The sequence below is a fragment of the Pocillopora verrucosa genome, chromosome 8, assembly GCF_036669915.1.
Source record: "Pocillopora verrucosa isolate sample1 chromosome 8, ASM3666991v2, whole genome shotgun sequence".
Lineage (NCBI taxonomy): Eukaryota > Metazoa > Cnidaria > Anthozoa > Scleractinia > Pocilloporidae > Pocillopora > Pocillopora verrucosa.
In genome coordinates, this window is record NC_089319.1 from 18,210,886 (window position 1) to 18,232,694 (window position 21,809).

A 21,809-nucleotide genomic window follows, 5' to 3' on the forward strand; every position below is an offset into this window, starting at 1 on the left:
AGTTTCTTTAGAAACTTACCCCTTCTTTCAACAACAGTCAAATTGATAACAATTGAGGGTTAATATTGGGTTAGGGGAGGGGTAGGTGGGCAGTTGCTTAGATACTGATATTGATCCAAGAAAGGATTCTGCAGGACAAAAGAGAGGGCCCGAGCTGGATACCCTCAGTGAAACATAGCAAAGATCTTCCTTTCTCTGAGAACTTGAAGGTAAAAATTTGTTACGTTTCAAAAAGCGCTTTGCTCCCACGCCCTTCCGTTGACTTCACCCAGTTCAACTATTTCCACGAGAATCTGCTTTCATTCCAAACAGCCATTGAGTACACTGTCCGTATATTCTCGGGTGGAGTTAATTCCTTGCAAGTTTGGCCTGGCTTACTATTGTTATTACCAGGAAATGACCCGACGTAATTTTTTAACAAGTTTTTGATCCGGAAAGATTTTTTAAGTTTTCTGGAGCCTTCGGTAACGAGCAAATTTTGTCAGCGTGCAGAGGAATGTTAGGAACGTACTCAAAGATTACCAACCACGAAGATCCGAGATAGCGATAGCGTTCGTAAATTTCTTTTTCTCCTTAGCCTTCTGGCCCCGTGCAAGGCAAAACGAGTTAAGTTACGTCCGACTGTGTGGCCTGATGGGCTGTTTGTGTCCTCTCTCTACGCTGAAATTCACTTTTACGGCGAGATTTCCTTGACATCTGTGCGGAAATTTTCGGTCTCATGCTGCAGTTGAGCTTCGTACTTCACTAGTCATTGATTCAGTGATGTACGGTGTTCTCCAACAGCCGGTCAAGAGACCAGGAAAACCAACACCTTTGAATTCCTAAGCTTCATTTTTACTACAATTGCCTGTAAATAGCTTTAAAAAAGAGGAACGGGATTGACATGGAACAAGATCCAAAGGCTGCAAAAACTTCATTTTCCGGGACAAGGTCCCTGTTATTTTGGTGTCGACAACAGACAGAGAGTTACAACGATGTGAATGTGTTTAACATGTCGACTTCATGGCGGGATGGTTTGGCGTTCTGTGCGATTATCCACCGTTACAGGCCGGATTTGATGTAAGCCTAGAGCTTGTAATTGTTAGATGGAAAAATCTTACTGGTCATGGATTTAGGTGCATTCTGTTTGTTACTGACCGGCCAATTGACTCAAGTTGATATGTTTGTCCCGATGAAATGCATTATTGTTTTATTGTTTAACTGAAAATGTTTTTTTTTCAATTACAGAGAGTTCGACAGGCTGTCCAAAGAGAACATCATGGAAAACAATGAGCTTGTAAGTTGTATAATCGTGGGAGGAAACTAAGACAGTCTCTTAGCATCGCTGAAAATAGATTTTTCATGGTACATTGACACTTGTTAAAATTCATGCTCTTGTGTTTCAATTATTTTCCCTTAATGGTGTCATAACAATTAGAATAGATGCTAGAAACAGAGATAAGAAAATGTGCGCTTTATTGAAAAGCTAAACAAATATTGTTGTCAGAGATTTATGTGTCTAATTTCCGGTCGCGGCCTTGCAAAGCGTATAATTTTGACATTCTTGCAGCGAGGTACTAATTTGTCGTGAGGACCTTTTGTTTATAATACACAGACGGTTGGGTTTCATCCTTAGTCATGTCGTTAGCATCGTTCATGAGATCGGAAGGCGTCACGTTATTGAATACATTTTATTTCGCGAGAGAATTGTTGAGTGTTGATATATAGTTGCAAAAATATTTGCACACAGCATCTTTTTGCGTGACGCTTCGGAATGCAAATGTGATCTCTCACTTCCCGGCAGGGTTCTTTAAATTTCTTTATTTTCCGATCGAATTCAATGAAATTTTTAACGTGAAAGAGTTGGTGTCTTGGCCGTAGGCGTTTTGAGCTGCTGGATGTTTGCGCTTTTTGTTTAGATTTTAAGTTATAAAACGTCAGTAGCAATATTGTTGTTCACAAACGAACTCTCAAATCCAACCTTCTTAACCCTTTCAGACATAACAGATTCTATTTTAACAAAGACCTGGAATTTTGCCAGCGGCTCTTTTAATTTTAAGAGACGATCCAGTTCTTATACTTAATGGGATTCCGTGTCAGGTTTTCAGCTTTAAATGTAATTTACGTGTTATTTTAACCTGAGATAGGGATCATCGTGTATATTGGGTTATCTTCTCAACATATTAACAGCCTCTGCCACATCTCAAAGTTTTTTTTATCGCAAATGCCTGCTTTGAATTCCTTCAAATAATTTACTGGAGTGGGCACAGCAATCTGCTTTCAGGATGAATGGTTGCATTCAACTGTGACACAATATTGGCTAGCAATATTATAGCTTGGATCTCATCCAAAGTTGAACTTCTGTTAAGCTCAATGTGATCACAGAATTAAGTTAATCAAAGAGTCAACTCCATTAATTAATGATTAATTTTAACAGGTTATGATTTGGGTCATGACCACCTCTTTTGTTTTTGTTGCACAAACTTGATGCAGTATTCCTCGCAAATTGCTATAGAACAATATCCAAATAGATCATTTCGATATAGGGTTACGATGTTGAAATAGCATTACAGCTGTGAAGTCTCACACATTGAGTGTGAGGCTCACACTAATAAATCCAGTCTCAGGCTCTCACGCTAATATTACTTGTTCTCACACAAGTAAGATTTCCGATTTAAACTGTTGATTTTGAGATAGCAAAGTGCTGCTTTAGTTAAGTACCCATACAATTATCTTTTTAGATATAATTTGTTCCTTTATCCCTTTGTTCTTTGAACACATCCCAGCAATTGGAAATCCTTGTGCAGGGCATCCGTTTCACCAGTCTGTGGTTTTAATTATTAGTGCACATGCTCTCATGTTAGTTCAGGTGGTTTACATGGACTCGCTCTGCACACACTCAGAATAAAGAAATATGTGTCATAGGTACGTATGCATACCAATTTGAACATTGGTATGCATATTCTCTCTTTTCCCCGCCCTTTAACAGTATGATGCCTGCAGAGTAACAATTAATGGAAATGAGGTAAAAATTCTCATGCTTTGTCAGCAATCTAATTTGAGAGCTCTGCAAATGGTCTGTGGTTAAATCAAGTGGCCTAGTGATAAGGGTCTTCTACTATGGAAAAGGGGTTGATACTGGGTTAGTTCAGTGTGAAGTTTGACTTATTTTAGGGCTTGAAGTGATTTTATAAGGAATACTTTAAATTCTTCACAGGCTTTTAGTGTGGCAGAGAAGCATTTTGGTATTCCAATCGTACTTGATGCAGGTGACATGGTAGAAAATATCATTCCAGATAAATTGAGTGTTATCACCTATGTCTCGCAGCTGTACGAGTACTTCAAGAACAGAACTCCAGGTATGTAGTCTGTTAATTTAAAATCTGTGCCCTTATGCTTCTTAATTGTTCTTAACTCTTTAACTCTTAGAGGTGATGAACATGTATCTTCTCCCTTCAATGTCCATACATTATCCAGCAAACATGTAATGAGAATAAGACTGATAAACCCAATTTGCCAATTTGGTAAACTACCCTGCTGCACATTAAGTCACCAATGTTTTTTGTAGTCATCATGTCAACTTGAATGATTGTAACCTGGATTGCTTAGATTGATGTCAGATTTAACACCCTAACATTGATATGCATATTCGCGATGCTGTTCCCCATTCATTTCTTAAGGTGCTGACAAGAAGAATTTGTTTGACAATCTAGAACTTCTTTAGTTGGTGATCATTTCCTCTGTTCTTGTGACCTTAATTTGCAACTCAGGGGTGATATTGTGAGAAGAAATTAGAAGCTAAGTCTTATTAGAAATGCATATGTTTTGCCATAGTCTGAGGAATGTTGATTCAAAAGAGAAGTAAAGACTAGCACTTAGGTCCTCTTCTGTTAAGCATTTTTTAGACCTTGATATGCTTTGAGGTATTGAAGTTGAAATTTTTTTTCTGTTGATTATAAGCAAACCAGGGCTATTCCACTAAGATGAATATCCAGCCAAAAACACGAAGTGAATCTACAGGTCACAAAGGCAGCAAGCGTATCTCACCATCCCATCAGATATACCTCTTGTCAGGTCATGCAAAGAGGGTTGCTACAGCCTTGCGGAATGTTTTCAAGTCTGATGCTAAAGAAGAATCAACCAAGAGCAAGGAGCAGGGTCAAGGCAGTAAATATTTAAGCGTTGAACCTTTAAGGGCAAGCCAGGAAACAGTAAGTATTGATAGTAGTACATGTATTTTTTATAATTATTAGCTAGATTTATATAACAGGAATTTTTTCCTTAAGAAGGTATGCTCTCATTGGTTACTTTGCAATCTGCAAGTCTTCTTCAGGTAATGAGACCAGCTGGTTACACATCACCTTTTGAAACATCTTGCTTTGATATGATTAGCATATTATTATTATTCCCTCAGATGATCACTGTCATGAACTCTTTTACTCTACAAGGGATTAAAATTTAACTTCTCCCTAAAATACTGATAAATTTTTTAGCAAACAGGTAAAGAGGATACTCAACCATATCAGGTAGAAATTGTTATATGATCTAAAACCAAATTCTTGTTATAAATTTAGGAGGAAATCAGATCTTGAAGTTAAAGGGCTATGATCATCACAGTTCAGTTAACCCCTTAACTCCCATGAGTGACCAAGACATAATTTCTCCTTACAATATCAATACAATATCAAGCAGATAAGTGATGAGAATAAAGAAAAATACCAATTAGGGGATTATAAGTTGATCTAATCCCAAATTCTCCCAACTAACATCACAAGAACTTTATAGCAGACAGTAAGAAGAATTACTAATGAGATCTCGGGAGTTAAAGGGTTTAACAGAAAATAATAATTGATATTCCTTGTATTATTTTTTAGAACAGAAATACTTATGAACTCATCCCAAGTGCACCAGGAAAATCACCATTGCTGGGAAATGATTGTTTTATCTGTCACAGCAGAGTGTTTCTCATGGAAAGGCTGATTGCAGAAAGGAAGCTGTTCCACAGGGCATGCTTCAGATGTGATAAATGTAAAGCCTGCCTTCGACCTGGAACATATCATTACTTTCCTAATACCCAGAAGTTCTGCTGTTTATTTGATTGCCCAGGAGGTACTGAAATTACAATTCTACTACCAAAATTCTCTAACTTATGAATCAAAGCAATCAAGTTTTAATACAAAAGACTGCAGTCAGGAATACTAGTATACTCAGAAAGAAGATGTCAAGCCAACAATAGGATTCTAGTGCATAGCTTTCTACTAGAGTTTTATTTTGGAGGCTCTGGTGTAACTAAGTTCAACCTCTATCTCCTAGAAATGATTAAATAGTAAATTCTCCTTATTATATTCATACATTATCAGCAAACAGGTAATGAGAATACTCAGACTTATCAGGTAGAAGTTGTTATCTTGATCTAACACCAAATACTCATTACTAATTTACAAGGCAATGTGTAGCAGCTTGAGAGGAGAGTTAAAGATCAGATTTTGGAGGATTTTATGGAACAATTTTAATATTACTTGTGTTAATTATGTTTTAGTCTTGTATTCTTGCTAGTGGTCAGTTTGTTCAATGTTTGAAGGAAAAAATATTAAGTGGGGAATACTGACTGATTTAATAACAAATTCTCATTGCTAAAATTATGAGAAATGGTTAACAGACAGTATGGAGAATTTATATTTATATTTTGTGAGTGAGAGGGTTAAGTCTGAGAGATCTCTTTCTTCTGCTTTACCCAACAGGTCAGAGGGAAAATCCCATAAAAATTAAACTAGAACCCTTAACAAATGCTGCCCAGCAAAAACAAACAGAGGAGGGTCCATCACCTGAATCTTCTCCCAATCTGTCCGATAGCAATTCTACAAAACCATCTGATAAAAGCCCACTTCAGAGACAGTTCTCAGTTGTTAAAAAGAATGCAATAACATTAGCTGCATTGCCACAGCCACTAACCCAAGGGAAACCTCGTGTTATGAAAAGCCAAAAGCAGTCACACTCATCACAGCATTATGACAGGCCACAGGCAAAGAGAATTGAGCATGGTGAGAAAAAACGGCGATTCTCTGGTGGAGGAAGACCCAGGAAAAAACGTGATGGGAAAGGAAGATATTTTGACTCTGAGGAACTGGGTGATCAGGGAAATTCCTCCTGGTCACCAGAAAACAAAAGACGAGCTCCTGATATTAGTCTAGTTGATGATGAAAGTGATAGTGTTAAAAATAGCAGTAGTGAAGTGGTAAGCAAGACCTTGAGTGTGAAGGTACCAGATGATAGTTCAGGAATTTCATTACCAAAGTCTCTTTTTGTATCTGAAGAACAGCAAGAGGAGGAGGAAAAACTTAAACAGAAACCTGATGATCAAAGGTCTACAAAAGAGCCAGAATCGCCTTCTGTGAATCTTCTTTTTTCTTTTAAAGAGGAATTACTGAAGAGGGCAACAGAAGGTAAAATGGATAATGATGATGATAAGGTAGCAAAGGAAGGTGATACTGATTGTGTTACACCAGAATTTTCAAATCAGGAACCGAAGACAAAATTAGGAAACAGCAAAACTGGAGACAGTGATTCATTGGAAAATGAATCTGATAGTCATGTCAGGAACTCAAAAGAAGACAACTTGGAGAAGCCAGATAATCAGCATAAATGTTCAGATTCTAGTGTCCAAAGTGATTCAACTAAGTCAACAAAATCAGTGTCATCACGGAAGACAAGTGTTTCTGAAGAGTCTGATTCTTCAACAGCTGCCAAGGGTGTACAAAGACTGCGGGAAAAGTTTCTGAACATTAATGACATGATTGATGAAAAACACAAGAATAACTTGGCAAAGAAAAGTGTTGAAATTCAGAGAGAACTAAGGTGCGTCTCTGCTTGGAAACAACAGACAGAATCTCATCAAGTTACATCAAGGAAACATTCAATAAGCTCTGGAAAGGCAGCTGAGGTAAAGAAACCAAGCTTTGGTACAAGTCGGCGGAGTGTTAAGGAATTAAGAAAAATGTATATGGACAATGGAAGTAGTGAAAGAAAATCTGTTGGAGGGAAATCAGATATAGTGCCATCAAAATCTGATAATTCCTCCGCAGGAATAGAAACTAAGTCAAATATTACTGTTACAGAAAAAACAGCTGATTTCCCTTCAAGTGAATCCAATGAAAAATCTGATTCTTCTGAGCTTGGAAGTGAAGAAAGTACAGAACAAGCTGATGATCATACAACTGGGTCTAAGGACAACAATAATTCATCTGACTCTAGGGATACTGAATTTGTTACCTTACCTGATACTTCTACAGATAGATTGCAAAGTATAGATGCAAATGACAACATAGTAATAATAAATGTTGATCACACGCAACAAGATGAAAGTGTTTCAAGTGACAGTCAAATTAGTGGAGGGCCACCTTCTACAGAAAATGATTACTCAGAGACTAAGTCTGACCAGGTGTCAAGTGAGGTTCCATCACTTCAAGTTGAACCTGCTAGTCCTCATTCTCCTAATCATGAACAAAATTCTCCAGGGTTAAAAAGACATTCAGCATCCCATGACAGTGGTATTGATATGCCTTTATATACACAAATTAATTTTCAGAGGTCTCTGTCAGCTGATGACAAAATGTCTGCAAGGAATTTGAAAGTTGCAGCAGAATTTTCCTTCTCAGGAAGTGATTCATCTGTGTCACCTACTGAAAAACAACTGCCAAGAGAAAGTTTGAAAGATTTGCAAACTTCAGATGATCCATCATCACCAGGTATTGGCTATTTGCCTGAGATTCAATGGTCCTTGCCTTTATCAAGTGAACACAGAGCATCTTTTAGTGGCTCTAGTTCATCATGCAGCTCACCTAGAATGTCCATCATCATAGCTCAGGAAGCAGCTACCACCAAAATTAACAGCAGATTTTTCACTGTTGAAACCATGGAACCCTGGGACTTGGAATATCATAGGATTGCAGAGGAGCATCAATGTGTCATGGAAGTTGAGGGAGAATTCTGCTTTGGTAGAGAAAATAGTAAAACCAGCAGAGCAGAAAGAGATGCAATTTTCTCATTGCGGGGTGCTAAGAATCACGGCTGTAACAGTACTGATCTGATTAAGGAGGAAGAAATAACACTTTCTCCTGCAGAGATTGATACTGAATTACAGTCTTTGGAGGCATTACACAGAGAGCTGGAAAGACGGGGAGTGAAAATTGAACACAACTTGAGGGAAAGTATGGACTGTAAGTATGCAATTGTTTCTCCAGCTTGGTTTATACACAAATGCAGAATTTTAAACACCTTACTTCACAATTAAATCATTAAGAAAGATACTTTAAAAATACTGTCTTAATTAAGCTCTATGTGCATGTAATCCTTGTGCAGAAAATTTTGATAGTTGAGATTTTGAACAATATTTTCAAACTATCTCTATAGCTGAAAGACCCTTCAATGATTGTGAGGAAGAACTTCTGAGGGAATGGCTCAGTGTGGTTCATGAAAGAAATGTGATTATGCGAAGGGAGTCAGAACTGATATACCTGTAAGTAACCTTTACAAATTGTACTGTCTCATTCTGTACTATGCAAAACAGAGTTTCTGTTGTTAGTCTTTGAATAACAAATTATAGGCGGTGATGGGGTCATCTTTGCTCTTCTATTCAATATTCTTCCATACCAGCCTTTTAAGAAATAGGAATCATGTAAGTTAAATAGGTTTATGTGATTATGCCTCTTGCCTGGATAAAGGGAAATGATTCAAGTAAAGTACAGGAGTACTGGACCTTAGAACTGTGTTGATATTGCAACTGATACGGATTTCAGCTGGTAGATTGATAGTTAAAAAAAAAAGTGTTTTTCACTGATAAACTACTTACAGTAAAGTGAATATAGGGGGTAGGTCTCTAAAGAAACTGTGGTGCTGTGTCAGTGGGAGAGTATAACAGGGTAATTTACTACTAACAACTGAGTTGAAAATGTAAATTGGCCACCGTACAGAGTTAAAAGGCTGAAAGTTTCAAATGTTAGCCTTTTAATTCTTTACAGGGGCCAATTTACATTTTCAACTCAGTTGTTAACACTTAATAATAGGCCATTTTACAGTTGTGTACTTAGTTGCCAAGCCTTTGATTTGGAGTGAGGCTGAAGGTGACCTTGTTGTGTTAGAGACCTGAATCTAGTAAGCATGATAACAAATTAATTTGCATTTCAAAAGCAGCAAGGTTTGTATCATAACATGGTCACCCTTAGCCTCACTCCTGTTCAAAGGCTTGGCAACCAAGCACACAACTGTAAAATGGACTATTACCTGCTACTTACAGTAAAGTCATCGAAATCCTCAGTAGAGATACTGAAGTATAATAGCTTGGTCTGAGTTTCCATTTAGTTTTTGTTTTTGCTAATTATCAGTTGATAGAGAACTCACATTTAAGTGTATTGAGATACATGAAAGACATGGTGCATGGTGATGATCAAAGGAATATTTCTACTTAGACTCTCCAATAAATTAATGACTTGAAGTTTGGAGAATTCTTACAAAGTATCAATGGCTTTCTTCCCTTGTGTCCTTTTTAGGTTGCAGTCCCATAATTATGAAGAAAGATATCGCACAGTGGAAGGAGAACTTAGAAAATTGGTGGCCATGAGAGGTGAGGGGTTAAGCCTTTTGTGAGCATCAGAGGTAATAGATAGAGCACATTTCCATTGAGTGTCACAAAACCAAAACTAGAGTAGAGACACTCTCAGTACACTAACTATTAACAGCATCCCTCAAATAGAGAGGTGAGGCTTGTGGTAAAAGGGAGGGAAGGGTTGTAACTTTGGAGCAAATGTAATGTAAAAGTCTAATTTTGTTTCATCAATAGATGAAGTGAAATCTACTGATGATATGAAGAGAGAGAGAGAATTACTGTCTGAGTTGCTAGAGTTAGTGCAGAAGAGAAGCTTCATTGTTGACAGCCTGGAGGAAGAAAGAGTAAGGTATTTACTTGTCTTTCTGTTTATTAGCTGTTGGATACTATTTGGGCATTGTTTTGAACCAGTGAGATGGTTCTTTAAAAGAGATTGTAAATGTTGGAGGCATCAGATTATAAGTGGACAGATGCAATGGGGAGATTTTCTCAATTAATGTCTGGGCTTTTGGTGGTATTCACTAGATAATTTTGCATCTTTTATGCCACTTTCCAACTGAAAAAAATTGTACATCCTTTTGCAAGCCATTGCAGTTATTTACCCCATTAGTCAGACTATTTTGAAGTGTCAAACACCATCTCCTTGGTTTTCAGATGAAACACAAGACATCTTTTAGGAGTATGCATTTTAGTCACTTGTGGAACAAATGATTTTGTTTTCAAGGATGCACACTTATCCTAGAGTGTAAACAGAGGATTTTGGAGTCTCTGTGATGGTCTATTTTCATACATCATTGCACTAATTTCTCTTTCCCCACTAGAAGAGTGAAAAATTGATGTAGTGCAAATTAATGACTAGGAGTTAATTTGAGTTGTGTGAGCATAACTTGAAAATTATTTTACAGGGAAATCCACGAGGATGAAAAAGTAGAGCGAGCATTGACTGATGGTGAGTACAACTTTCAGAGGATGGTGTTGATGTTGTCCATGGTTGTATAGTTCCACTTACACGTATATTGTACTTGAAAAAGCTTACTTTATTTGTGTTGATTGATATATTACACATAGTAAATGGTTTGAACGCAGAGGTAACATGTAATAGTGTTGTTTGATCATCTGGGTGAGTGAAGTCCTGAGAAAGACTGGTATCGGTAGTGGTGACTATTTGTGACTGTTTGTGTTCAGTCAGTCTAGTTGTGAGGTTTCTGCCAGTCTCACCGATGTGGGATGCATGGCAGTCAGACTGCTGATTGGTTAGGTGAAGTCTTTCCAACCCAGTGAAATTCTAGAGCATAGCCCAGTTTACAGATCATGAGTAGACTTTAGTTTGCTTGTTCCCTTGAGTGCAGGGCTGAACCTTTGAAAGTAACTTGCTGGCAAATTTTGTTTTCTCTGTTTCCTGGGAAGTCTTTTGGTAGCCATTAACATTGCTAGGTTGAAAGAGGCATTGAGAAATTTAAGCGTCATGTCCATGAACACAGCTTTTAATAATACCCATGATGATGATGGTGATATTATTAGATATTGTTACATTTTGTTCCACACTGACATTTCTTTGTATTTCAAAAGGTATAGCCACAGTGCCTGAAAACAGCTGGAATCAGAGACCAGATTACACCAAAGTTGCATTTTCAAGATTTTATTGCTAGCAGCAGTAGTCTCAAGTGACAATGAATTTTCTTCAGATGCTGATTAAAATGTTTGAGCCTTTTCAAACTGTTGTGTTAACCTCTTTCAGCAGCAAGCACAATCTCAAGCAACGAACTGTAGAAATTAGGCTAACGTTTTAGACTGTTGTCAAAGATTTTAGCAGTTGTAACATCTTTCAATTTTGGTGCATTTTGTATTTTATGGAATTCTCTGATTGATAGCAGAATAATTTTGATTTCAACGGTTGGATAGTTTTGTACTTTAGACATTGACAGGGAGGTGTAGCATCACAGTTCTCATCCTAACACATTTTCTAGTTTCTGGTTTTCAAACTTTTTATTAGGAACAGTTGAGAAGTTGATTTTTTTTGTTCTTTTTGGTGTGAAAGGCTTTCATGTACACTGTGGTCTATGGGGGCTACTTATTTTTATCAAACTTAAGCTGTTTTTAAGAAAAAACCACACCCTTAACCCTTTAAACCTTGAGTGACCAGCATCTAATTTCTCCTTACAATAGTACTGGTGAATCATTCATTTAGATCACGAGAATAGAGGAAATGATCACAACCTAAGAAGCTGTGATTGGTAAATGAATTCTCCTTGTCAGTATCAAAGGAAATGTATAGAGAAGAGTAAGAAGAATATGCATACTGATGTTAGGGTGGAAATGCTTAACAATGTTCTATTTAGCCTTTAAGTAGGCCCTCATTATAAATGCTGCAGGATGCACATTTCTCTCCCCACAAGAAGATTTGAGACAAGTCAGGGAGAGGTTTGCCTCATTCCCAGTACTCAATCCCTTGAAGACCTCTTGCCAGCTCCAGTCGCTGAAGGCCTCATACTTTCCCTTTGAACTTGTGCTGAAACGGCCTGCGCACAGGCTATCTCCTATTTGGCCAAATTAAGTGTTTTATTTGAATATTGATTAGTGTGAACATTTCAAAGAAGGCTGGCATCTAACACTTCATAAAATAATCTAATATTTCACTTCAAACAAACCACTTTTAAAGAAATCTGCTGGTCCATAAGTTGTTTAAACCATAGCTTGAGCCAGACTTCATTTACATGTACATCCTACAAAGTTTCGCATTACCTTTGTGGAAAGGTCAGAACATTTAATCTTGAAATGAGTAGATTACTGGTTTAACCAGCATTGCTGAGCTTTGCTTGATATTTCTGTGCTTAGGATGATTATGAGATGGTTACAATATGGATTAAAAAATTATTTAGATTCTTTTTCTTTGCCTTGATGCTTTCAAGAATGTCCCATTTTAATTAATATAAATTACTTTATTCATCAAATTGAGCACTAGGCCCCTATGGTGTCTGGTACATAGCTGCTAAAGGGTCATAGTCTTTGAAAGGGTTGGTTTTACAAGCCTTGGTTAGAGCAAGACAGGATTAAATTTTTGGACTTTATCTTGCATTTAAATGTTTGGACAGCAGGCAGTGATTTTTGACACACCTCCAAATTGCATGTGTGTTCAAAAGTAACAGAAGTGTTGTGAACTTGAGGTTGAGGGGTGATACATGAAGAACTATTTTTTTTGAAAATTAATGTTAGTTTAGGTTAGGTATTACACTAAAAAATGTGTATGATATACATAAATATCTATATCTTACACTAAGAGGTTAACAATATACAAATCAAATAGAACTTTCAATAAAAAATATTTTAACAAGTTGGTGGTACATTCTCTGCTCTTGTTTAGGGTATCACACCATTATTGTTTTTCCATTCAGAAAAAGAACACTCTGTAAAAATGCCCTTCAACTTCATACACAAGTGTGTTTCTTTGTTCAGTTGTCGGACAGGAAAAATATGTTTTGAGTCTGTAAGAAGAGATCAGGGCCACAAATAATACCCACAATTTGGGCCACACTCACAGATACTGGCTCCATAAAATTTTTCAATGCACTAATGGGAACATAGCAGTTTTGCATGAATCCACTCTAAAGATCAGGTAAGAGGAGTTTCTAGAAGCTGAAGCTGAATTTACTCTAGTACCTAAGTGGTGAGAAATAATTTATTTTTAAATATAAAAATGTCTCCACTCTTCACTTGGGCTCTTGCTACTCAGCCAGATTGAGCTCTTTGCTTCTTTCCTTGTCTATAAGTTCAAGCTCCCTTATTTTCTGTAAGTATAAGATTAAAAAAACACAAATACATTATGACACTGCCAGAAGAGATTTGAAATGCTGGAAATGCTAATTTTGACTAAACCACTCTATTAAACCTGCCACAAGTGTTTGATTTATTCCATTCATCCACTAATTTACCTGTGATATCTCTGTCATTATTATGGTTCTATATTTCTTTCCTTCTCCAAGAGCCTCCATCTCATCTAGGAAACTTTTACGATCTTCTATTTCCTGAAGAACTGTACCAGGAAAAACCAACACATTATTAAATGAATGGTTATGAACTACGCCACAAACACCCTTGGAATCAGAGGATGAGATTTTGGAGAAAACATTGTGGTGATTGTGGTCAACTACAATTTACATGAAATAAACTCAGATGTGAAGATATATGCAGAAGTAATCTTTTTAAAACAATTATTATCATATTGACCCTCAAGATTGCTTTGAATATGAGAGTAGACAGCCAACAGGAGTCCAAGAATGCTGTTATTCATTTGTTTTGTAGTTTGTTTGTTTTCTATTTTACTCAACATCTGTCAACATTTAGGGTGTGCTTACTCTCATCAAATCTATCAACTTCTTTTTCTGGCACCATATCTTTGGGTGGTGGTCTTCTCTGTGTTGGAACATCTTCTATGTCCTTCCCATGCTCGCCATATGCCATCACATTCTGAAGTCTCCTTTTATCTTTCTCTGAAATCAATTCTAGAAAAAAAAATTATCATTTTTAATTGGACCCAGAATAAGAGGTTGAGTCTTCCACTGAATTTCAAGATTGACTTGGGTCAGCCACTTTCACATAAGACTTAACCCTTTAACTCCCAAGATCTGATTGTTAATTCTCCCCTGTGGCTGCTACACATTTCCTTGTAAATTAGTTATGAGAACTTAGTGCAAGATCAAGATAGCAGCTTCTACCTGACAAGTTTGAATATTCTCATAACCTGTTGGCTGAAGAATGTATGGATATTGTAGGGAGAAGTTTTATGTTAATCACTTCTGGGAGTTAAAGGGTTAAGGGAACTTGCCTGATTAGGACAAGTTCCTCCTGCTTGACCCTAACCTTTATTTTCTGACTAATGTCAGCTGAAAATTTATCATGAAACGAACTGTAGAAAATTAGTTTCTGGTTGGGAAACAAGCCCACAGAGAAGCTCCTTGTTTGTTTTCTTATAGATGGCCAAGGCTTTTACAACAAGCCAGCAAGTAAGAGAGGGAATGATGTTTCATTTAACCTAATCTTATCCATTCATTACTACTAGCTTTGCTACTGACAAGAAATCTAGACAGCCTGCTCAGAAGAATGGCAAGGTTAACAAGTCTAGGAAAAGATTGCCAAGAACAAAGAGCAAGTTGAACATACTTCCTGGAGCTGGTCGATAAATCTGCTGTGGTTCCACACTCTTTTGTATATCAATTGTCTCCTTTGTCTTCTTTCCTCCTGAAAGGTGCCTCGCATTCATCACTTTAGGTAATGGTTTTTTGGATGCACTTGTTAGTTGTACTCTGCTATCATTTCTACTTGTTGTGGGGTTACAGGCAACAGGTAGAGATTGACCTTCTAGAAAATTACACAAATACAGTGATAAGTTCTTAAAAATTTGAACAACCTTTTCCATTTCATTGATGAAATTAACCTTCTGACTATCATGATCTGATTTAAAACTCTCCCTTTCAGCCACTATACATTTATTTCTAACCAAGTTAGGAGAATTCAGTCATTGTTATAGGATGTGTAGGTGACTGTGTGGTACCTTAACCCTTTACACCCTAACATCAGTATGCTTATTCTCCATACTGTACTCTATAAATTTCCCATGGTACACAAAAAGAGAATTTCCTTAAAAATCAAGAATTTCTTTGGTTATTGATCATTTTCTCTATTCTTATGACCTTAATATTTGATTTAGTGGTGACACTGTAAGGAGAAATAAGATCCTGGTCACTCTTGGGGGTTGAAGGATTGACATGAAATCCTCTAGCTGATCAGTTTGTAATAATTAATCATCACCTGATTAATGTATTGACAATGAAATATGAAGTTGTATGTTACTTGCATCTGGGAGCAAACAAACTTAAACTTGAAATTAAAAATACCGTCATTGAAAAAGAAATATATACAGAAATAACAAACAACTACCTTAAGTTGTTAACCCTTTGACTCCCAGAAGTGATTCACATGTAACTTCTCCCTACAATATTCATGCACTATCCAGCAAACAGGTAATGGGAATATTCAAAGGTATCAGGTAGAGGTTGTTATCTTGATCTAACACCAAATTCTTGCAACTAATTTACAGGGAAATGTTGAGCAGGTAGAGGGGAGAATTAACAATCAGATCTTGGGAGATAAAAGGTTTGAGTTTTTTAAACGCCAAAGAAAATCTTGAAAGCATCGGATAAGATATCTTGATCACATACGACTTGTAGAACGTAAAATCATAAAAATTTAAAGGAGGAAAACACCTTGATATATCTGCCAAGAGACAACACTCACTTTTCATGCTGTCTTGTAACTGTCTCCGTTGAAAGTTCGTCAACTTCGATTCTTCCATCATAACTGTCAAAGAAGAGTCTCGGTCATGAAATGACAACAGAAGTTTTAAAATCTTTTAGGACATTCCCTAATAAAATTATAGTTACCTTTTAACAGATTTTGCGTCTCCTTGCTGACTGGAGCTGACTGTGATGACCACAAACCACCTTTAGCAACTGGTTGTCTGTTCGACGCCATGTTTGTTTCTGTTGTTTCTAAGTGAGTCCGCATGCACTGCTAACTAGCGGTAGCTAACTTTCGTCACGCGTATCATCATGTCTTCGAAAATATGGCGCGAAGCTCCACGAAACTATGTTTACCTCAGAGGACGAATTTACGCAAGCTATTTCAAATCTTTGAGGGCAAAGAAAATGAACGAAACTGAGGAAGGGAATTAAAAAGGAAATCGAAGATGTCAAAATGTGAGTTACACCGAGTGCTTTGCTTTCATCGAGCTTGAATAACTGGTTTATTTTATTTTATCCTGCCCTGTGACGTGTGTTGGAAGAGAAAGTTACCAATTTTATTTTTACTAGCGTGTATCCAATTGTTCTCTGGTCTGTTCATGGAGAGGGAAGTTTAGAAAGTCTCTGGAAATATTCTTTCCAGTTTAGGGTAACTTTTGGCTTACACTTAATTATAAATGGTTCGGTCGTCTGGTAGAGAAATATTTGATACGAGAGTGAGTCATAGTTGTTCATGTCTACGTAACCAGCAGCAGTTTTTAATATGCAGTTAATGTATATTTCGAAATGGATGTGAAACTTTGCAAACTCTGATTAGTCAAAAACCTGTGGTTTCTGTGTGTGTTGACTCACGGACTCATTTTACCATTGTTCTACAGAACCCATAGACTGTCTTTGCATTACTGTTGTTATAAGTGTTATAATCCATGTAAGATAAATAAGAAAGACCTATCACAGTAGAGCAAAGGATCAGCAACTTTTATCCTTAGACCTTCAGGTTTGATGCTTCTCCACACAACCACTGAAATTATGTTACTCAAAAAATTTGCCTACTCATCTTCCATCTCTTAGTTTGGCAACATCCGAATGTGAATCTGTTTAAACATTTCAACATTGGAGAATGGAAGAAGTGCTCCAAGGAAGGAGAAGTCTCAACTATTATGGTGAGCCAAACATTAAAAAATATTGATAACATATAGAAGTAACTCTCTTCTTTTCTGTCCTTCCCTTTTCTTCAAGATAGGAATTACTATCTGATTTCTCTAAATGCAAGCTAAACATATATATCAGAATACCAATTTTTTTTGTTTAATTTGGCACTCCATGAAAAATGCTCCAGATAATCTCTTTCAAGTGGAGTTACATATACCATGTCTGAAGACCATTTAGCTTTCTGAATAAGCTTCAAACTAAATAGTAGCAAAATTCAAATGTAGTTTGCCCGTTTAAGCTTGCATTCATGTTAATCAAGCTCCCTCATCACTGATAAAAGGTTGCCAGGACTCAAGGCTAATGGTAGCAACCTGGCAACAGTCTAGTGACAGTTCAGTTTTGGTTGTTACATTATGCACTTTCAAAAGCCATTGGGGCTAGTGACAGTCATGAGGGGGAGACTACTGGCCTACTGGATAGAAACAAAATTGAGAGAATTGCCCAGGAGAAAATATAAACCAATGAAAACAGGAATTGTAGGGGGAACTCACGAAACTAACTGGAATTAAGGAAAAATGTCCAAGATCAACCAAGTCAGTGAGACTTTGCAAAAAGAACTGTTTCATGCAAATTTAGTTTTGGCCAGCAAAATGAGACCTGACTTCCAGAAGTGATCAACATGAAACTTCTTCCTATAATATCCTTACATTATCCAGCAAACAGCTAATGAGAATATTCAACTTATCAGTTAGAAGTTGTTGTCTTGACCTAACACCAAATTCTCATAACTAATTTACAAGGATATGTATAGCAGCTAGAGGGGAGAATTACCAATCAGATCTTGGGAGTTAAAGGGTTAACCAATAGGATAGTGCACAAATAAGTTGGTCAAGAGTCCTTCTTTTCATGAAGGTTCTCATCTGTTTATGTGAAACTACTGTTTAATGCCTTTTGTTCTCAGGACAAACAGGTGAAAGGCACAGTTTATAGAATCACCGGATCAATTCCTGCCAGCAACTTCATTCAGTTCCCTCGCACCAGCACTCAGTCATTAGGGTTGACTGGTAGATATTTGTACTGCCTATTCCGTCCAATTGCTGGAAAGTACTTTGTTGTCCATGTGGATTTAGCAACAGATGATGGACTTACCATTAGGGTTTCCTTCTCAAATATGTTTAAAGAGTTCAAGTCCACCTCAACATGGCTACAGTTTCCATTTGTCTCCAGCCCTCCTCCTGGTTCAGTGGATGAAGCTACTCTCAGTGAAGCGGGCACCATAACAAGTGAGGATTGTGTTAGCACCAGTTGGTATAACTAAATGTAACCAGACATAACCTTTTTGGGGAATGATTTTATTAGTTTGGAAAAGAACTGTCATGTTAGATTGGTGGGTTAGTGAAATACATATAGGTGGTTATTATCAGCCAAAAATTGATAAAGGTCAGTAAAGAGATATGGTAAATTTTGAAAAGCTGTCATTTTAAGCTCTATAAACCCTTTAACCTCTAAGAATAACAAGCATTTAATTTCTCCTTACAATGTCACCCTTGAATCAAACATTAAGGTCATGAGAATAAAGGAAATGATCACCAACTAAAGCAGCTGTTGATTATTAAACAAATTCTCTTTGTCAGCATCTTAGGAAATGTATAGTAAATAGTATGGAGAAAATGGATATTGATGTTAGGAGCTAAAGGGTTAACCCTTCACTGAAGCAAATAGGTAACTGGTGGGTTTTGTGTGTGGTGATATAATAGAAATAAGACTGAGTGTAGTACAATTTTACACATTTATTGACTAGGCTTGGTATTCCTTCTGTTCATTTTTCTCCATCAGGTCTTGTGGGCACTACTTCTCAAACAACTCGCTGGACTGTTCTGGTACTAGACTTTCGATACATCCTTTCTGTCTACCTGAACCGCCAATATTCTTACATGAAAAGCATTCGCTTGTGTGCCAACATGTTTCTCAAAGGACTCTTTACAAGTGACATAGATTATGCACCTGGCATTTCTGCTTCTGAAGCCAGAAAACTAGGCTTGTTGGATAAAGGAATCAGTCCTTTGCCAAGAGAAATGGCATTTCCTTTAGCCAAGGGAGCAGATTGGGACCAGTTATATGACTACATCAAGTTCCCTCCTGATTCCAAAATTGCACAATTTGGAATCATGGCAAATATGAAGTCTACATTACAACATGCCAATGGGGAGCAACCCCCAACCACTGCAAAGGAAGAAAGACAGACCAGAGTAAATCATGTCAGTCAGGTTGGTTCATCAGCAAAACTTTCCCAAGAAACATCTCAACACTCAAGAGGTGACGTAAAGGTATGGAATATGCTGTGTACAATAAGCACTTAATGACTGGTTTCAGAGTAAAAAAAATTCAGTGTTTCCTGGGGGGGTCCAGTCATCAAGTGATTTGTAATATATCCCAACTCAAAAATAGAACAAATTATACATGTTTGCCTTCCCAAGCTTTTCCAATTCTATAGTGACTGTCACAGTTGAAACCACTTCATTGGCCAAATAAAATGCTTCATCCTCATTGGTTTTAAACCTTTTTTCTCTTGCAAGTATCTGGCAATAGCATAGTATATCCTTGCCATAGAACTCTTGGATGAAATGAGCTATCACATTGTTGAGCACTTTTATTGAATCTCCTGAGAAGGGACTTGAGGTCTGTTTAGTTTAAATCTCCAAAGAAGTCTCTCAACGTTTTCACATTATTTCACAAGTTGGCCTTGTTAGTAAAATTCAAGCTTTTTTTCCCAAAAAAGCTGATAACCTGATCAGGTATGGGGTTAAACTTTAAGCTGTTGTTTCCCCAGGGAGTTACTGAGTTATGTTTGTGCCTTGAGGGTAAATGAGTCTTGACCCATGGCACACCACGCAGTCTCCTCCAATCTTAAAACTTATTTGAGTTGGCAGATACATTAACAATACATTCTACAAGGATGATAATAGATTGTTAAGTATTCACCTCATCATTAGACTCATTTGGAAACTTTGTCATTAATTTTTGAGAACAGTGAATACTTTCAGAATACGGTTATTATTTTTTACCACCAACTGTATATTTTTACAGACACGTCAAGCAGTAACCTCAAGGATAGCATTAGTGGACAGACTTAATCCACACAAGCAACACCCAAAAAAGCGCAAACACATTGTTCCTACTGCCCTACCAGCAGTAGGAATCCAAGGAGCACAAGTGGCAGATCCAAATTTTGGTGAAGTACATGTCTATGCCCATCCAAATAAATCTGTCACTAATCTTCACCAACGGAAAGAACCAGATAAGGTCCAACAGGTAAACACTGTATAATTGGAGAGGTTTAATTTATTTTCTCTGAAATAAAACTGGCTATCTTTGATCCTTTTTACTAACATTTGATTCTGATTTTAGTTGGAAAGAATGGAAATACCAAAGGCTAGGGCAGGAAACTTCACGGTGAGAAAGAGTGAATCATTTGAATTATAAAAATACAACTTAACTCTTTACACTCTAGGATCAGTTTACAAGTTCTCCATACTGTTTTCTTGACACTTCCTATTCTATTATTGTTATTCGGAAGAGTCTTGCAGCAGTTATCATAAACACTCAAGTCAAATAATTTGTGACGTTTTGCATAATAATGCTTTTATCTCATCCCTAGTTCAAAGAGCCTACTGCTCCTTCATGGATCTGCTTTTTATAACTTACATTTATTTATATTCTTTTCAGACGCTCAAACCAGATCCCATTCTGTCTCTGAAAAGAGTTGTGGGGTTTGGAGGTGGCACCTACAGTGAGGTACATGCAATGCTTTACCAAAGATTTCTATTTTCATGTGGCTTGTGTGCTGGACTCTAGATCTAGAGAACTAGGCCCATGCAGTTGTTCAATAAGGGTATAAAGCTATCCAATTGATAAATTGCTATCCAGTAGATAAGTGTTAAAAAAAAGTTCCACACCATCAGATTGAGATGTAACCCTTGGATGGCATTATCCATCCTTTGAACAACCCAGGTCTTTGCTCAAGCTATGGCCAGATCATAGGGCTGTATGCATCAATGAGAACCTCAGCTCTCACCATACCTCTCTTTACCTAGGAGTGTAGAGTGTAGTGGTAAGCTGTTAACCCTTTAACTCCCAGAAGTGATCAACATGAAACTTCTCCCTATAATATCCAATAATATTCAGCAAACAGGTAATGAGAATATTCAAACTTATAGGTATAAGCTGCTATCTGGATCTAGCACCAAGTTCTCATAACTAATTGACAAGGAAATGTGTAGCAGCCAGAGGGGAGAATTAACCATCAGATCTTGGGAGTTAAAGGGTGAAGGGAAACTTGATAGAATGCTAGTAGATGACTTGCCATGGACAAGCACCCCCCCCCCCCCAGAAGGAGTAACAATGCTTGAAGTCTCTTGTCTCCTGAAACTAGAGAATCCAGAATAATTTCAGGCAATTAGGTTGGAAAAAATATGCAAAAAGAAAATTGTATGACTTGCTGGAATTTCTTTTTTATTTAAGGCTTTGTGGACAAAGAATGGTTCTTGCATAGTGTACCCATGTCATGCAATCATTGTAGCGATAGATGTGTCATCTGGACAACAACAGTTTTTTATGGGTCACACAGACAAGGTAACTGTCACTATGAATAAATGTAATAAACTTGTGAATATTTTTTTGAAAATGAAAAGTTTGACATTTTTTTAAAGCCAAAGATGCAGAAGAGCTGGTAAAAAAAAGAATCTTACAACAAAATTTAGTGAAAAGTGGTTTTAAAGTCA

The 21,809-nt window shown here is 37.1% G+C and overlaps 3 protein-coding genes across 6 annotated transcripts in view; 2 read left to right on the forward strand and 1 right to left on the reverse strand.

Moving 5' to 3' along the window:
• The first annotated feature begins 523 nt into the window (after window positions 1-523).
• LOC131795432 (MICAL-like protein 2) lies at window positions 524-11,289 on the forward strand. 2 transcript variants are annotated; one of them, XM_059112995.2, is made up of 11 exons: window positions 524-1,059; window positions 1,228-1,276; window positions 3,197-3,338; window positions 3,940-4,190; window positions 4,854-5,088; window positions 5,721-8,195; window positions 8,389-8,494; window positions 9,525-9,598; window positions 9,815-9,929; window positions 10,486-10,529; window positions 11,150-11,289. In XM_059112995.2, exons 1-11 carry the CDS (start codon window positions 884-886, stop codon window positions 11,227-11,229), a joined length of 3,747 nt encoding a protein of 1,248 aa, XP_058968978.2. In that variant the 5' UTR covers window positions 524-883; the 3' UTR covers window positions 11,230-11,289. The 2 variants fall into 2 exon arrangements, with proteins under 2 accessions (XP_058968978.2, XP_058968979.2); XM_059112996.2 differs by having other exon boundaries at window positions 9,815-9,924.
• LOC131795433 (UPF0193 protein EVG1 homolog) lies at window positions 11,049-16,126 on the reverse strand. Its single transcript, XM_059112997.2, has 6 exons — window positions 16,018-16,126; window positions 15,872-15,934; window positions 14,738-14,935; window positions 13,933-14,079; window positions 13,510-13,610; window positions 11,049-13,365 (listed from the first exon to the last, which is right to left on the reverse strand). The coding sequence occupies exons 1-6, from the start codon at window positions 16,106-16,108 to the stop codon at window positions 13,303-13,305; spliced, it is 663 nt and encodes a 220-aa protein (XP_058968980.2). The 5' UTR covers window positions 16,109-16,126; the 3' UTR covers window positions 11,049-13,302.
• Window positions 16,127-16,193: 67 nt separating this feature from the next.
• Window positions 16,194-21,809, forward strand: part of LOC131795470 (WD repeat-containing protein 90) — a 35,363-nt gene continuing 29,747 nt past the window's right edge. For all 3 annotated transcript variants that reach the window (XR_009341044.2, XM_059113046.2, XM_059113047.2), the window contains exons 1-8: window positions 16,194-16,332; window positions 16,948-17,039; window positions 17,990-18,311; window positions 18,865-19,355; window positions 20,116-20,340; window positions 20,437-20,481; window positions 20,755-20,823; window positions 21,550-21,660. Coding sequence is in view for 2 of the 3 variants with exons in the window: in XM_059113046.2 (XP_058969029.2) it covers window positions 16,323-16,332; window positions 16,948-17,039; window positions 17,990-18,311; window positions 18,865-19,355; window positions 20,116-20,340; window positions 20,437-20,481; window positions 20,755-20,823; window positions 21,550-21,660 (1,365 nt within the window). In the remaining variant the exon portion in view is untranslated. The remainder of the gene's footprint in view (window positions 16,333-16,947; window positions 17,040-17,989; window positions 18,312-18,864; window positions 19,356-20,115; window positions 20,341-20,436; window positions 20,482-20,754; window positions 20,824-21,549; window positions 21,661-21,809) is intronic.

What these genes read in the sequence shown, in the direction of transcription:
- LOC131795432 (XM_059112995.2), top strand. Translation starts at nt 884, where the DNA reads ATGGAACAAGATCCAAAGGCTGCAAAAACTTCATTTTCCGGGACAAGG. An exon ending in CTTCAAGAACAGAACTCCAG is followed by an intron (nt 3,339 to 3,939) that starts GTATGTAGTCTG and finishes GTTGATTATAAG; the next exon opens with CAAACCAGGGCTATTCCACT. An exon ending in AAAATTGGTGGCCATGAGAG is followed by an intron (nt 9,599 to 9,814) that starts GTGAGGGGTTAA and finishes TTTCATCAATAG; the next exon opens with ATGAAGTGAAATCTACTGAT.
- LOC131795433 (XM_059112997.2), bottom strand. Translation starts at nt 16,108, where the DNA reads ATGGCGTCGAACAGACAACCAGTTGCTAAAGGTGGTTTGTGGTCATCA. An exon ending in GACGCAAAATCTGTTAAAAG is followed by an intron (nt 15,935 to 16,017) that starts GTAACTATAATT and finishes CTTCTTTGACAG; the next exon opens with TTATGATGGAAGAATCGAAG. An exon ending in AGTTGATAGATTTGATGAGA is followed by an intron (nt 13,611 to 13,932) that starts GTAAGCACACCC and finishes TTCCTGGTACAG; the next exon opens with TTCTTCAGGAAATAGAAGAT.